Genomic DNA, 15,858 nt, shown 5'->3' with positions numbered 1-15,858 from the left:
CTTAACCAGTAGAACATTGGAGCTCTGAAGTCTCAGAGCACTGGCTGGAGTATTTCCATTGATGCAGTGTCCCAACATTGCAGGTGTTTTACAGAACACTTACAGGCACCCCTGCAGCATCTCCTGAGTTGTGAAGCCTGAAGCCCTTTGCTGCACTGTTCATGCGCAGTGTCAGTCAGCAATGATTTGGGGAGAACTGTTAGCCATCAAATGAGATGGACCTCGGAGACCTGCATTTTCTGGCTATGTGACAGAGATGCACATGAGTCTCAGCCTGTTCTATTCTCATTCTAGGTGTTGTGCTGGGAGGCTGTGGCGACAGATCGATCCGTTTCCGTCCCACGCTGATCTTCAAGGATCATCATGCACACCTCTTTCTGAACATTTTCAGTGACATCTTAGCAAACTTCAAGTAAAAAGCAGTTCTCTCGCACTGAACAGCTGATTATGAAATTAGTTTGCATTAATTCATGTCCTCTCTACTTACAAGATAAGTGTAAAGTCATAAACTAGGGTTTGTGTTCTGTCTGTAGTCCTGCCCAAGGCAAGCTGCTCCATGCAAACTCGACCCAGGCAGAGCATTGGTACTGGTCACCAGCAGGCACATGCAGCTGTTCCACACTGTGCATTTCTAGAAGCTGTGGCACTCCACCTTCTGGCTTGGGCCCTATTAACTGCAGAGCCCTCTCAATGTTCATGGCCCTGGTGTGGTCTGTTTTCACAGGTAATTCCAGTAGATTTGTGCCCAGAAGCAGCCACCAGTATGGCATAACCTTTAAAGCCACATGCCTGCCGTATAGAAAGTGCCATTCTCTAATGGTAGCTGGAATAAAATCAGTGTTTCAAGGAAAGCTCTGCTTTCCACCACTGCCAAGTACAGTACTTCACAGAGCGAGTTCCAGCTTTCTTCCCTTGAATGCAGACGTCTGCCACAGCAGCTGGCTCAGGATGCCATCAGCTGCTCTGTGCCCAGGCTACACGGAGTGCCCTCAGCCACTGGCCAGTGCTCCGAGGGGAACTCAAGTGCTTGCACTTCCTTCCTCATCTTGGATTTAGAACCCTTTGACTTCTCTTGCAAGGAGACTTGTACAAAGAAAACTATACCCTGAAGTATGTAATTTGGCAAAGCTTGGAGAATCATGTGAGGCACATTACTTCCACCTCTGTCAGCAGCTCTGACTTGAGCTTCTTTGCCCAGCTGCCCAGAACACAAGCTAGCCATTCATTATCTCTTACCAGCTCCATGGAAACACTTGGGGTATTCTGTAAAGCCACAGCACAACTGCTTGGTCTTGGCCATTACCTGACATCAGTGAAGGCCTAGTCCTAACTAACTGCACATTCGTAATGCAAAGTAGTTCTGGTTTTGTTCTCATAGTTTATTCCAAGTCACTGATTCTTCAGAGATCCCCTAAAAAGCCACAGGATCAAAAAGTGTCTATAGTTCATTGATTTATTTTTTTTCTCTTCAGAGCACTGTTCTGGCTGTCTGTGTACTCTGCTGTTTGCTTGAGGCTGACTTGAACTATGTCTGGTGCCTTTTATTTTTCCTTTTATCTTGGCTAGCAAGCATCTGGATTTTGTTTTCCAAGTTTAACTTTATGTTGTGCACCAAAAATCAGGGACCACTGTGAACTTCAGAGCTGCCCTATTATACCTGACCACAATTTAAGTACACAAGTAAGAGGCAGAGGAGTTAAAAAGATTTACCTTTTGGTACAGCTACCAAAACCTGAAAGGTTTCTTACCTGCTTTGAGAGATGTTAATCATGGTTCATCCATTTCATTTTTTTGGGTGCTGGTACTGGGAAACTCAAGCACTCTCACTTCTGCTAGCTGAAAATAACCAGGTTTCTGTAAACCTCTCTGCAGAAACCAGAATTCTGGTACCAGCTGGTCAGACCTTTAGCAGGTTTTTGAACAGAGGTTGTAGGAATCAGCAGGGGAGGCCCAGTAAATTGGTGTGCAGCACAACCTCCTTGCCCTCACTGTCCTCATAAGTGTACCATCAGCAAGAGGAACATCCAACTGAGAACTGTATTTGACAGCATTTTGGGAATTAGTTTGTTCAACATATCAGTGCAGTAGTTTTAGTAAATGTCTCTAGTAAGTCTTGTACTTTTACAGAAAAAGAGGTCCAGTAATTTGAAGTCTTACCACATCTTCACTTTTATTATGAATACTCTAGGTGTTTTTATAATTTTTACTGACACTCAGTAACTGTATAGCTGTGTACAACACGTTGAGGAAATCATGTTAGAGATTACTTACAAAGCACTGAAGCTAGAGCATATAAAGTTCATATTGTTTACACCATCCTGTGGACAGTGCCAAATAAATGAATAAATGTTTAAACAAATACTTAACTACACTTCATGGTGTAACCAGTAACTGTACACAGACTCATAACAAATGACATCTCATGTGTAATCAATATTCTTAAATAAAATGTTTATAATTGAACTTCTGCAGGGCTTTTTATTTACACCTAGCACACACCTTGCACATCAGCAGCACATATTATGTTCCTGTAAAGGTAAGCCTCCAAAACCCACAGTGTCTGCATACAGCCCACTCTGTGTTGCTGCTCTGGTGTTTAAATCAAGGTCATTTCTCTTATTGCTGTACCACATAGTATCAGTCAAAATGTAAAATAAGTGTGCCCCCATGAGGCAAAGTTTAACACAAATCAGGGTCAGTCAGGCACTTCAGTGGCTGTTGTACTTACCTGAATCTGCTGATCCAGCAAGAGACAGGGGTTCAATAAAAGTGACCAAGAAACAGGGAAAAGAACACTCCCCACAGGTCTCTGTTGGTGAGGGTCAGTTTATTTGCCAGTTTCAAATGAAGTAACAGCTGGAAGAGCAGCTTAAGGAGATAACTCAGTTCCCAGGCTATACAGTAACCTTCACAGAAGACTGCTTCATTCACACAGACGAAGATAATTTTGGTAGTGTCTCCTGAAGGTTTTGCAGCTCAGGTGTTACAGCACTGATTAGATGTAATTCATACAAAGGAGACAGGAGTAAATATATGCAAAAAAGGATGAGTAGTTCCACTTTTCAGGTGATCATTAGGACCCAAACTGAACAGAGTGTCATAGACTGTCCCTGTAACTCACAGTGTAACAATTTTGGTGTGGTGTTCCTTGATTCCTGAGAGGCTCCTGAAATGGTGTCCAAGTTTTTAACTTAGCCTTGCCACTGAGCTGCCCTTATGTTTTGCGACATGCAACCTTGTTCTGCCCAACTTTACTTCTCCATCCTGGAGGACCTTGACAAGAGACCATACACACCCCATGCAGCATTATACATTGTTCTTTCCAGCTACCTCAGCTTCATCACTGTACCAGTGTGTATCTGGCATCCAGCACTACTAAATCCTGTGTATGTACAAGACAAGTTTTAACTCCAAGAGCCTTCCCAATCAACCTAAAGTTCACTAGAAAGAAACAATGATGGTAAAGTGAGGATGCTCTGGCAGTTACTGCCTTTTATCTCAAGACTTTTCCTGTTTCAAAAGCACCCCAGATGTCAATTCAAAGAACCACCCCGTCAGCGTTGCTACTTCAGCCTCCTGCTGCAGGTTCCCAGGAGGAGAGTTCAGACTTAGAGCCGCTGGTGACAGAGCACCACCCAATTTCCTGTATCCCTGGAAGATGCTGCTCACACCTTAAATGAGCTGCCAAGGCATTGCAAGCAGTGGATTGTTCTTTACTTCCTACACAGAGCACACTTACCAGCAGGCTTTGCACAGGAAAATGACACAACCAATTAAACTTCACAGAAGAATAAGGACAATGAACATACAGCAAGAAAAGCCACTGTAAATTGGCTGCTGTATCACTCAAGTTCTCCAAATATTTGAGTAAACTTCTGCCTGTCTACAATCTGTCCATACTTAATAGTAAAATACAAAGTATCTGTGCTGTTATAGCGCTTGAACTGCAGCAGCAGCTCCCCTTTGCTGTCTCCAACTTCATCCAAAGGCACCACTGCCTCTTTGGGGCAGTAAATGTCATTCCGTCTCCCCCAAAAGGTCAAGTGGGACACTCGGACAGTACAGCCAGTTTCATTTAAGTAGATGAATCCAATAATCCGTCTTAGAAAGTAGCTCATAGCATACAGCATTGCACCAGCAAAAAGCGCTATGCCACTTGTATACAAGAGGACACCCTGAGAGACTTGGTCTTGCAAATAGAGGTAGGTGACGGGTGGCAGCATGACCAGGGTGGTGGCAGTCTGCAACAGCTTCAGTCTGGACAGCATCCTGCAGTACTTAATCCCTGGAAACCTGTATACCAGTTTGAACTCTTCTATCTTCTGCTCCACGGCAGTTTGTCGGCCCACAGCAGCAGGGGATGAATGGCACAGACAGACAGATGGCTCTTGCTGTCTCCCAGGATGACTATTCATGTTATTAACTCGCTGCTTTGGTGACTGCAAACACTCCCACATACCCAAAGACCAGGGTGGGCGAGCATCTTCCTTCTTCCACGACCTTGTCCAGAGCTTATTTTGCAGACATCTCCCAAAAGATGGTGCCATGCAGACTTTAGTCCTAATCCTGCAGAGCCTAGCCTATAAGGAAGCATTCCCAGAGGTCATACTTTCAGCCTTCTTTACAACTCAGTCACCTCAGACGCTGTTCCTAGGCTACTTAAAGACAGTAAGCACAAGCTCCAGCTCACCACAACCTTACACTTAGAACTGGTTCCGGTATTCACACTCACCTCCCACCCTGCAGATGCAGAGGGAAAAAACCTTCGGATGCCAGCATTAGTTTACTACAGAGATTCCTATGGCACCCCTTGCCTCCCTCTTTGAGCAGAGTCCAAGTGAAAGCCCCAGCGCTGTGCGCTGCTTCTAAGCAAGGGAGGCGAGAGAACGCGGGGCTGACCGCCGGTGAAACCATTTAAGTGTTAAACAAGCGTGCAAAGAGCAATCCGCGGGAAGCAGGAGAAGCGGGCAAAGCGCGATGAGGAGAGCAAGCAAGGCGGCAAGAGGGGCCAGCCGCGGGGACCGCGCAAACCTGCAGCACAGGAGCAGACAGGAGGCAGAGCGGGGGCCGCTGTGCCGCCCCGGCGCCGACACACGCGTGCCGCCGTTCGGGCCGCTGCAGGGCAGCCACAGCCGCGGCCCGCGGAACGCCACCGCTCGGACCCCACCTCCGGGGGCGGATACAGGCGGACGCGTGGGCAGATTAACACGCGGCGCAGACACCGTCTCGCCCTACGCCCTCCCGGCTTCTCCGCGCCCGGCTCTCGGCCAGCGCGGCACTCCCGCGGGGGCAGCTCGCCGCCTCCAGCCGTTAGGCACCCAAGTGACCCTTCCTGGGCCGTTACTCGGCCGTTAATCCCCGCGGCGACCTTCTGGGGCCTCGGTAATCACGGTAGCGACCCTTCCCGGGCCGTTACTCGGCCAACAGAAGCCGCGCACCGGCACTCCTTGCTCCTCCTAGGGCGGCCGCAGACCGCTCGCGGCCCAACCGTGCCTCACGGTGGCACCGCTCACCCCGCGCCCGGCCCAGCGGACGGGAAGAGAGGGAAGGAGGTAGAGCACAGCCCCCCCGCGCCGCTGCCGCTCCACTCACCACAGCCATGGCTCCGCCGTCCCCCAGCGCCGCGCCTCAGGAAGGGCGGTGCCTGCGCCGCTTCCCGCCGTGCCCCGCGGGCGCGGTGCGTTGCCGCTGGCCGGCGGTGGCGGTGGCGATGGCGGCGCCGCGGCGCTCCGCGCTCTGCCTGTTCGACGTGGACGGCACGCTCACGGCCCCGCGCCAGGCGAGTCGCGCGGGGCCGAGGCGCGCGGCGCTGCCCTGCCCGGGCGGGAGCCGTGCCCTGGCGCGGGGCTTGCCGGGCTGCAGCCGGGAGCGCTGAGCTGGCGCTGCCCTGCCCGGGCGGGAGCCGTGCCCTGGCGCGGGGCTTGCCGGGCTGCAGCCGGGAGCGCTGAGCTGGCGCTGCCCTGCCCGGGCGGGAGCCGTGCCCTGGCGCGGGGCTTGCCGGGCTGCAGCCGGGAGCGCTGAGCTGGCGCTGCCAGCCCTGCACTCGGCGGACGCGGGCGTTCGGTTAAGGGCTGCCAGCCCTCAGGGAGGTGGGCGTGTTGGCACTGCGAGCTCTGCGCCCCTTTCCGCCATGTGCAAACTTGCGCTGCCTTTCTAAGGCAGGAAAGGAAAAACCCCAGCTCCTCCCTCCTTAAAGATGTGCGCGGCACTGCTGGCATTTAGCGGGCATTGCGAAACAGGGATGCTGCTCTTATGACAAGAATGCTTATCCGTGTCGCTGTTTTGCTTCGGTACCTAGAAAATCACAGCCGAGATGGCCGCCTTTCTGCAGAGGTTGCGTCAGAAGGTGAAAGTTGGAGTCGTGGGTGGCTCAGATTTTGACAAGATCAAGGAACAGCTCGGCGATGACGGTAAGGACAGTGGCTGATGCAGTTCCTGCCACCCGGCTGCTTAGGAGGAAGCTGTGAAGGTTAAGTGGAGGTGAAAGCCTGTGCGTGCTTCTCGCAACTTTTTTCCTGGTTTTCTTGCGTTGCTCTCAGTCTGCGAGAAGCTGTTCACAGGCATTTAGAAGCTGCAGCCTGCGTTGGTGTTTACAGATGACTCGGTGTATTACTAAGCGGTCGGCACTTCTACTACATCAGGTTAATATCTGATGTCACAAGAGTGCCTTAGGAGAGTGCTTCGTTGTCTTTTTTAAATGGATTTATGCATCTGCAGGCTGCTCAGTTGTGGAGTCTATCCCTGAAGGATCTGAGTTTGTTAACTGGGGTCACGATACTGATGGACTCAGACTTTAGTTCTTTTCAGAGGCATTTCTTATGTGTATAAAAGACTCTCTTTAACAGTCTTTCTGTGACTGATGCCACTGATAGCCTTCTGTAATGCCCAAATAACTCAGAAGGTGTTTGGCTTACAAGTGCTCTCCAGTAAGCCACATTATAGTGCACTGCAGTAAGATTGCCACAGCTCAGACATCTGTATAGGATAGAATCAGAATCAGCCAGGTTGGAAGAGACCTCCAAGATCATCCAGTCCAACCTAGCACCCAGCCCTATCCAATCAATAGACCACGACACTGTAGATTAGTAACTTTGAGAAAAGAAACCTAAAATTGTAGTATTCAGTTTGCTTTTTAGCCAGGCTGGGTGCCAGGTTTTTCCAACAACTGAGGTGTTGAGTCTCTTCCTTATATTCAATGCAAAGAGATGTATTTCTGCTGGGAAATACTTCTTCACAGAGAGGATTATCAGACATTGGAATGGTCTGTCTAGGGCAGTGGTAGAGTCATCATCTCTGGAGGTGCTTAAGCAGCCTGTGGACCTGGCATTTGGGGTTTAGTGTTGACCATTCAATGCTGGGTCAAAGGTTGGAATGGATGATCTTGGAGTCTGCTCCAACTGGATGTTTTCTGTGATTCTGTATTTGCAGGAGAGGGAGAGCAAAAATAGAGGTACCTGAAAGACATCATTGATTTGAGGTGTGTGTTAATCTTGGAGGGAAATGAGAGTGCTCCATGTTTCTCTGCTGCACTATAACAGTCATAGAGGGGGGATTACAGTTACTCTCTGTTTGTTTGGTTGTAGTGGTTGAAAAATTTGACTACGTTTTTCCAGAAAATGGCCTTGTAGCATACAAAGATGGGAAATTCTTGTGCAAGCAGGTAAGTGAAAGAGTAAGGTGAAAGAGACATTTTCTAACCTCTTGCTCCAGTGCAGTCCTCTACAATCACCCTTCTAAGGTCAAAATTCTTGTTGTCTTCACATGTTGCTTCTGTAAGAGATCATTCATTTGGTGCTTATGTATAGATTAAACTGCACATAAACTTTACTTTTTGGGGCATTTTCCAACCCAAAAGCTATTGGACTCTTCTGTGTCTGATCAAACAAGAACTGAAAATCCTGGAGCAGCCTTTCCTTCAGCTTATCCATAGGAAATGTGCCCACTGCTCCTGGAGCTCCTATAGAGTATGGCATTTCATAGCTGAGGTCTTTTGGGTCTTGGGGTTCAGAAAGTTTCTTGTAAATTTGTAGCTGCTTTTTAGAGAGTGCACATTCTGATCTGTGCATAAGCTAGTGGGTGAATACTCTAATATAAATGGACATCAGATTCCAGATACCGTAATCACCTTCATTGGTGATTAGTAATGTAACATAAGTAACAGAGATCAAAAATGCAGAAGGACTCCTGACTGAAATCGCTGCCTTGAGCACTGGTTCCAAATGCACTGCAGTTACAATCGCCATTTCTTCACGCTTGGCTAGAGCAAATGTTAAGTGCAACTTTTTGCTAAGCTGTGCTGTCTTTGCCCCACATCTAAAGCATAGAGTTTGGTCTTACAGTTTGAAAAACCCACAGGAAACAACGATAAATAGGAAAGGCTTTAGGTAGTACTGTGTGTGCACCACCTAGGAGTTACTCCCTGAAGGCACGTTCCTTTGTGCTACCATACATGCCTGGGTATCCAGTGTCTGTGCCTGGCCAGCCATGTTACTCATGTTCAGAATCTCAGGTTCTGGCCCCTTGCCTGAGTGGTGTTTGTTTTTGTTAGAGCATTCAGGGCCACTTGGGTGAGGAAGTGCTTCAGGACCTAATCAACTACTGCCTGAGTTACATTGCAAAGATTAAGCTGCCAAAGAAAAGGTATGTGCATGCATGCATCTGCTCTGCTGAGACCCCCACCTCAAATAATGCATCCACTTCTACTGTCCCCAGTATAAGAAGGACACAGAGCTATTGGAGCAAGCCCAGAGGAGGGCCACAAAGATGATCCAAGGGCTGGAGCACCTCTGCTATGAGAATAGGCTGAGGAAGCTGGGGTTTTTCAACCTAGAGAAGACTCTGGGGGGACCTAGCAGTTGCCTTCCAATACCTGAAGAAATCCTACAGGAAGACTGGAGAGAGACTTTCCATAAGGGTGTCTAGCAGTTGGACAAAGGGGAATGGTTTGAAGCTGAGGGAGAGTAGATTTAGACTGGATCTTCTTCAGTATGAAGGTGATGAGACTCTGGAATAGGCTGCCCAAGGAGGTTGTGGATGTTTCCTCTGGGGGTGTTCAAGGCCAGGCTGAATAGGCCTTGAGCAGCTGAGTTTAGCTGAGAGGTGTCCCTGGCAGGGAAGTTGGAGCAGATGATCTCTAAAGTCTCTTTCAGCCTAAGCCATTCTATGATTTTAATGTTACCATATTCTCCACGTTACAGTGTTCAGGTTCAATGTGTAAAGAAAGCCTCTCAGCAAAAAATTACTAATTTGTGCTTTAGGAATACTGTAGATATGAAACAGGGCTCAGTCCATACATACAAAGATAAGGTCCCTGCTGGAGCACAGCATTTGAAGTACTGCTTCAGCATTTTTATTTCAGAAGAAAGCCAGTTCAGGTTTGAAGTATGAGTATTTCCTTGGGATGTTTGGAATTGAGCAGCATAATACCTTCCAGAGATGAGAAGCATACAGTAAGGTTAGCTGTATGTGACAGCTCCGTGAGGATGCAGCTGCTTAAGGTACTAATAGGTACCATACGTGAGGCAAGCTAGAAACAGTGCCTAGATTGCTCTAAATATTGCTACTTCACCCCAAAGCCGAGAGACTGGCCTGTCAGGGTCTTGAGATTTGAGTTGACAGGATGCTCCAGTCATACTTCTAGAAGTCAGTCAGGAAGATGCTGAAGTTACCAGATCCAAATAGAAGTCTAAAAGACACCTTTGTGCCAGAGGTATTGGTTCCTGTAAGTTTGGGGGGGGTTTATGAATACAATGAGAGGCTGAAGGAGATGTCTGATTCCCATTGTGTCTGCACAAGTAATTCTTGTTTCACTCTGATATTCATTATTTTGAGCAAATTTTCATCTACTTTCTTTCTAGGGGCACCTTCATTGAGTTCCGAAACGGGATGATAAATGTGTCCCCCATTGGAAGGGGCTGCAGCCAGGAAGAACGAGTTGAGTTCTATGAACTTGATAAAGTGAGTTACAGGTCCTGAAAAATATCCATCTCCTCTGGAAGAGGCAGTCATGGCCAGGTCATGATTTTTAAAAAGCTTTTATACTTTTTGTCTTTTTTAAAATCTTTTCCATGTGGTTTAACTTCTTTGATCAGATGTCAGGAAATGTACAATAGGTACTCTGTTTCATGCTGATTACTTGCAGAAGGAGCACTGAACATCCTCCCTCTACACATAGGGTTCCTGGAAAAACCCTGCCCATAGGTAAAACTAATCTTATTTGGAGTGCTCTCTAGTATAACCAGGTTCTGTCCATCCCAATCAATCAAACTGCTCCTTGCCATCTCTCTAAAGCACTGTGAAGCAGAATTTAAAAGCTGAAGTCAAACAGTTCACTGTTTGTTTTCCTTTGTACACAGCTAAATGTGCATGGCTAAAAGGAATCTGACCCATGGTATCAGAGTTCTGTTTTCTGCAACACCATGACAACTGTTTCTGACCTGATACAAAACCTGAAATCTACTTTAGGTTAGATGTAAGGAAGAAGTTGTTTACTGGAACAGGTTACCTAGACGAGGTGTGGATGTCCCATCCCTAGAAGTGTTCAGAGACAAACTGGATGGGTCTTGGTGCAATCTGCTCTAGTGGAAGATGTCCCTGCTTATAGCAGGGAGGCTGGAACTAGATGATCTTTAAGGTCCCTTCCAACCCAAACCATTCTGTGATTCTAATTCCTCAGAAGCAGTCTTTGCCTGTGGCTCAGTTAATAGGTGCTGGAAGATACCTAAGCCCAAGGCATTCTGAAAATAACCTTTTTTGGTGTATATAACATCAGAAGTTTTGAGACTCTTCCTATGCCTGTCTCCCTACTTGTAAAACTGAACTTTAGCAGGAGCTGAAGCATAGAGCTTTAATATTCCAAGATTTGCAGACAAAGAAGCAAATATCACAGCACAAAGGGGAAGTTGCGCTGTTGTTTTTCACAAGCTGGTGATAAATCAGAGTGGAAATGCTCTCAGGATGCTTTCAGTAATAATAAAACATACCTGTGTCACACTAGCCCTGGTACTCATATCTTTGGCTATTTTGGGAGTGGGCTTTTGAGTTATCTTTTCACTGATGAATTAACACAGCTTGTAACTGATGTTTTGCTATGTTTTGTGTTTTAACAGAGGGAACATATAAGAGATAAATTCGTAGCTGATTTACGAAGAGAATTTGCAGGAAAAGGCCTCACATTTTCTATAGGTATCACATTAAAAACTTGCTTCACAAGATGTAAATTTCTCTTAAGTCATATCCCCTTGTGTCTATGACAGGCTCTATCTCACTTGTGTGATAGTTACTTCTCTGGGGTGGTTGTAGTGGGAGTGGGGTTGTGCATGCAAGACTAAGCTTCTTTTTCCACTTAGGCTTTCATTTGGTACATTTTAATTGAAGTCCATCAACAAAAAGAACTTCGTTGCTTGTCATCAGATCATTGTCGTAATGTCAGTTGTGTGACTGATTCTGCACATTTTGAAACCTATCACATGCTGTTGCTTAGTCAGAGCTGTTTCTGTGAATCAGTTTTGATCAGAAATACTACATCAGTACTGTGCTAGCAGCCCTTGGTTTTTTAGCTCTAACTGCAGCATATGGAAGAAGGGAAAGAAACCCAAAACCAAATGCAAGCTTAATAGGTGATATAATAAATAATTAGTTATACGTGCAGCTTTTTTTCCCCTCTCCCAAGCTTTTGTCATTCTTGATTATTTTCAAATTACAGAAAGTACAGTTTGCCTTAATGCTGTGGTATTGAAACACTAGGGCAGAAATGTGCTCCAGTAGCCTGTGGCAGATACTTTTTGGACACCAGCCTCAGCTGGGAATCACTTTAATGTACTGGTGAAGTCCAAGGATTTGGAATGGACCAGCTGTTCTGTCAGGCTATGTCACAAAGGCTGATTTCCCCCTTCTATTCTTTAGAAAGTCTGATACATCAGAATCTATGGCTGTGCATACACCAGTGGCTGCATTCAGTCGTGCAGTTTCTTTCTAAAGGGAAAATAGTACATGTCATTATTTTATACAGGCTTAGTGTGAGTGCTTGGGAACATGCTAAGACTCAGTATTTAAGGGGTAAATAATAAATCACAGCTGTAGTAGCCAATGCCCTATTACACTCCAGAGCCTTGTAACGTTTCTATTTCTTTTTACCCAGTTTAGTTTTTCTCACTTACTTTTCCCTCAGAAATGTGTTCTTGTAATAAAACAAAGTTTGTTTGGTTGGTATCTGTCCTAGGAGGCCAGATAAGCTTCGATGTGTTCCCAGATGGCTGGGATAAGAGGTACTGCTTGGGAATCGTTGCCAACGATGGATACAAGACTATTTATTTCTTTGGAGATAAGACTATGCCAGTGAGTAGATTGTTTTGTATATACATTTCAGAGCTTCTGTTTTAAATCATAAGCACTGTAGGCCCTAACTAATTACCTTATACCTGACAAGAACTGAAGTCAGGATACAAATGTGTGTCCACATTTAGTTGGCTGTGCAGTGCTGCTCAGCATAAAGCTAGAAGGCAGCTGTGAGCACAGCTTTATCTTCTGTTTCCTGAACACAGTGTTCTTGACAGACTTAACAGATTGTGTTTTTAAACTGAATTTGTGTAATTACATTAAGGTCCTAAATGATGTGGCTATGTAATGGGGATTATCCTATTTGGTTAGTGTAGATTGATGCTTCTTGTTGGCTGGTGTTTATTAAACCTATTTGTTTTCCATTGAATTTAATGCTGTTCCTCTGCTAACCACTCTGTCTCCACACAGAGGAACTGAGTTTATCCATAATCCCTGTCCTTAGTCATAGGGCAGAGCTACACAACTCCACAGCAAGCCTGGATGAAATTTAAGCTGTCTGAATATGGCCAAAGGACTGTGTCAGGCTAAGTTTTATATGAAAAGTCTTCGTTTTATAAGAATGTTTTATAACTTACAAAACTTTATAGCTTTATAAATTTTTAAAAGGCCAGGTTTTATAAGAAAAAGACAAGCTTTGAACTAAAGGGTTTTCACCTCCTTGACACCAGCTGCAAAGGGAATCACCGGTCCCTCTGGCATACAGTTTATGGACAGTTGATTTTTAAACCCTGTAAGTGGCAGTACAGCATTAGCAGTGATTTGCAGCAGTTGTGGCAGCAAACACACTGTGGGAAGCAGCATGGCAAGCAAGCTACAAAAGTTAGGTAACTCCAGCGCTCAAAGCTGCAGCTTTTGGGGATCTCTGCTCATGTAGCTGGCAGCACCTTTATTCCCTGCGCTGGCTGCGAAAGGAGCTTCCATTGCTCTCTTGTGATTAGAAACCAGTTACACGTGTCTCCCCAGACAAGTAACAAGGCCAAAATCCTACTGCAATAGTGAAAGATGAATAATGCACTAACTAAAGCTGGAGGGAAGAGGTCAATGAAGGTAAATCACAAATGCCATGAGCTGGTAGAGCATCCTGTCACAAGCCTCATGGCTGAGTATTAACAAGTAAACCTAGAGCATCATGCTGGGCTGCTATACAGAAGGAAAAACTTAAACTGAGAGCTGTGTTACCAATGCTGGCATGTAGGTCAGGAAGCTCTCACACAGTTCAGCAGATGTGTCAGCACAGGTGTGCTACAGACACCGCTTTTTGGAAGACACCTCAGATGTGACTGTTATCTTAGAAGGGACCTTAAGGATTATTTAGTTCCAAACCTTGAAAGTTTCTAGGGATGGGAAATCCCTAACTTCTCTAGGCAGCCTGTGTCAATGCCTCACCCCTTTCACAGCAAAGAATTTCTGCCTGATATCTAACCTAAATCTACCGTCCTTCAGTTTGAAACCATTACCCATTCATCCTAGCACTACCTGCCCTTGCAGAGTCCCTTCTTTCTGTAATCTTGGAATGGCTTAGGTTGGAAGCGACCTCAGGATCATCTACTCCAACCCCTCTGCCATGGACAGACTCAGCTGCTCAAGGCCTCATCCAGCCTGGCCTTGAACATCCCTAGGGAGGAGGCATCCACGACATCCCTGGGCAGCCTATTCAAGAGTCCCACCTCCTTGTATTGAAGAACTTCCTCCTAAGATCCAGTCTAAACCTACTGTCCCTCGTCTTCAAACCATTCCCCCTTGTCCTACTGCTAGACACCCTTATGAAAAGTCCATCTGCAGCCTTTCTATAGGATCCCTTCAGGTATTGGAAGGCAGCTCTAAGGTTCCCTGGAGTCTTCTCTAGGCTGAACAACCCAAGCTCCTTCAGCCTATCCACATAGCAGAGGTGCTCCAGCCCTTGGATTATCTTTGTGGCCCTTGTCTGGACTTGCTCCAATACTTTGTGTGTGCCTTCTTCACCCCAAGACTGTGACTACACAGTAAGATAAATAAAATTAAATACTCTTTTTTTTCCTTGTTTTCAGGGAGGAAATGACTATGAAATTTTCACAGACTCTAGGACAGAAGGCCACAGTGTCACTTCCCCCCAGGACACCAGAAGAATCTGTGAAGAGCTCTTTTTTGTAAACGAAAGACTTTGAGCATTCACAGTTGCCAAACAGTTAGGCTCAGTAACTCCAAACAGCTTTTGTACTGTTTTTTTTCTAACTGATCACAAATAGCAAGAGCTTTGGGGGCCTCTGTGCTGCAGGGAGAGAACCTCACTGACCAGTGGTACACAGCAGAGCTCAATTAGCACCATCCTCCCCCTGCTGCCATTTGACAAGTACTCCATGTTATTTTTGGTGGGCTGTGGGGTTTGGGTTGGATTTTTCCTGTTAGTTGTCACTATTGTTGGGGGGTTTTGTTAATTTGTTTTGTTAAACTTCTGGACAGAGGGGGTGGGGATAACCTGCCTAAAATTGATTTATGATCTCAAAATTGGCCTGCCAGTCTTAATCCCTTAAGTTTTCATTTTGAAGCTGCTATTTAAAAGCTGAATGATTCCGAGTTGGGGTTTTATTAAACTACCAACTTGTGCTGTAATGAAGTGCGAGACACTTGGGATTTCCTTGCTTAAAACTGGAAGATGAGTGAAAGAGGTCTTCTTTCTGGCAGTGGGAAGGTAAACTCATAGAATTGTCAGGGCTGAAGGGACCTCAAGGATCATCTAGTTCCAACCCTCCTGCCATGGGCAGGGACACTTCACACTAGATTGGATTGCTCAGGGCCCCATCCAGCCTGGCCTTAAAAACTTCCAGGGATGGGGCTTCTACCACCTCCTTATGCAACCTTCTCCATTGTCTTATCACCCTCATGGTGAGCTGAGCCAGAAGTCTCTGACCTCACTTGTGTTCCAGTGTGTGGTCAGAAGTCCACCAGCACTAGGAAGGCTGGACCAGCTGGTGCTGAAGCTACCTGCACAGTGCAGTTCATGGTACTTACACTTCTTGCAGAATGTTCTTAAATCTAAATAGCTTTTTAAAAAATTAAAATTAATTAAAACAACTTAAGCATGATAACAAACTATTTCTGTCACAAATTACATTCCTGATTTTCCTGGTAAGACATTAAGGGGTAGGTGAGACTTTAGCACTAATCAAAAAATTACCTGTTTCTGTTAAAATTGAAGTTGACATAGGACAGTGTAACTGTTAATGTTACTTTTCTCATCTGACATTAGGAAGGTAATTATGAAGAGTCTAATTTAGTGGAGGAGAATAAAATCTTAATCATGAAAAATTACTGCTTCTGTCATTTTGGCAAATAAAATACTTAAAGGAGACCTGTTGTATGCTCCCTGTGTCTGTGTCTTCAGAAATGGTTCACCTGAATCTTTTCAGTTCCAAGTTTATACGATACTTGCACCATGCAAACAGGGAGAACACAATCCTTGTGTGCAACCCAAAATCCCTAAAGGGGCTTGGAGAAAAGGAAAGTGAGCTTTGATGCCCTCATACATCAGAACTGTCTCAT

The 15,858-nt window shown here is 45.9% G+C and overlaps 3 protein-coding genes across 7 annotated transcripts in view; 2 read left to right on the top strand and 1 right to left on the bottom strand.

The window, feature by feature from the left end:
* The window catches only part of ABAT (4-aminobutyrate aminotransferase), a 50,021-nt gene extending 47,558 nt beyond the window's left edge, over positions 1 to 2,463 (top strand). For all 3 annotated transcript variants that reach the window (XM_064153030.1, XM_064153031.1, XM_064153032.1), the window contains exon 16: positions 295 to 2,463. In XM_064153030.1, coding sequence (XP_064009100.1) covers positions 295 to 416 — 122 coding nt within the window. In that variant the 3' untranslated portion in view covers positions 417 to 2,463. The remainder of the gene's footprint in view (positions 1 to 294) is intronic.
* Positions 2,464 to 2,810: 347 nt separating this feature from the next.
* Positions 2,811 to 5,729, bottom strand: TMEM186 (transmembrane protein 186). The gene is made up of 2 exons (XM_064153041.1): positions 5,593 to 5,729; positions 2,811 to 4,580 (listed from the first exon to the last, which is right to left on the bottom strand). Exons 1-2 carry the CDS (start codon positions 5,599 to 5,601, stop codon positions 3,843 to 3,845), a joined length of 747 nt encoding a protein of 248 aa, XP_064009111.1. The 5' UTR covers positions 5,602 to 5,729; the 3' UTR covers positions 2,811 to 3,842.
* PMM2 (phosphomannomutase 2) lies at positions 4,990 to 15,667 on the top strand. Of its 3 annotated transcripts, none has more exons than XM_064153040.1 (8): positions 4,990 to 5,382; positions 6,299 to 6,410; positions 7,584 to 7,660; positions 8,549 to 8,640; positions 9,858 to 9,957; positions 11,109 to 11,184; positions 12,221 to 12,336; positions 14,367 to 15,667. In XM_064153040.1, the coding sequence occupies exons 2-8, from the start codon at positions 6,314 to 6,316 to the stop codon at positions 14,481 to 14,483; spliced, it is 675 nt and encodes a 224-aa protein (XP_064009110.1). In that variant the 5' UTR covers positions 4,990 to 5,382; positions 6,299 to 6,313; the 3' UTR covers positions 14,484 to 15,667. The 3 variants fall into 3 exon arrangements, with proteins under 3 accessions (XP_064009110.1, XP_064009109.1, XP_064009108.1); XM_064153039.1 differs by having other exon boundaries at positions 4,990 to 5,552; XM_064153038.1 differs by lacking the exon at positions 4,990 to 5,382 and adding an exon at positions 5,659 to 5,779.
* The last annotated feature ends 191 nt before the right edge of the window (positions 15,668 to 15,858 follow it).

The sequence above is a fragment of the Pogoniulus pusillus genome, chromosome 13, assembly GCF_015220805.1.
Source record: "Pogoniulus pusillus isolate bPogPus1 chromosome 13, bPogPus1.pri, whole genome shotgun sequence".
Lineage (NCBI taxonomy): Eukaryota > Metazoa > Chordata > Aves > Piciformes > Lybiidae > Pogoniulus > Pogoniulus pusillus.
Note: the sequence above shows the minus strand (reverse complement) of the source record. Positions and strands in the feature narration are given on the sequence as shown.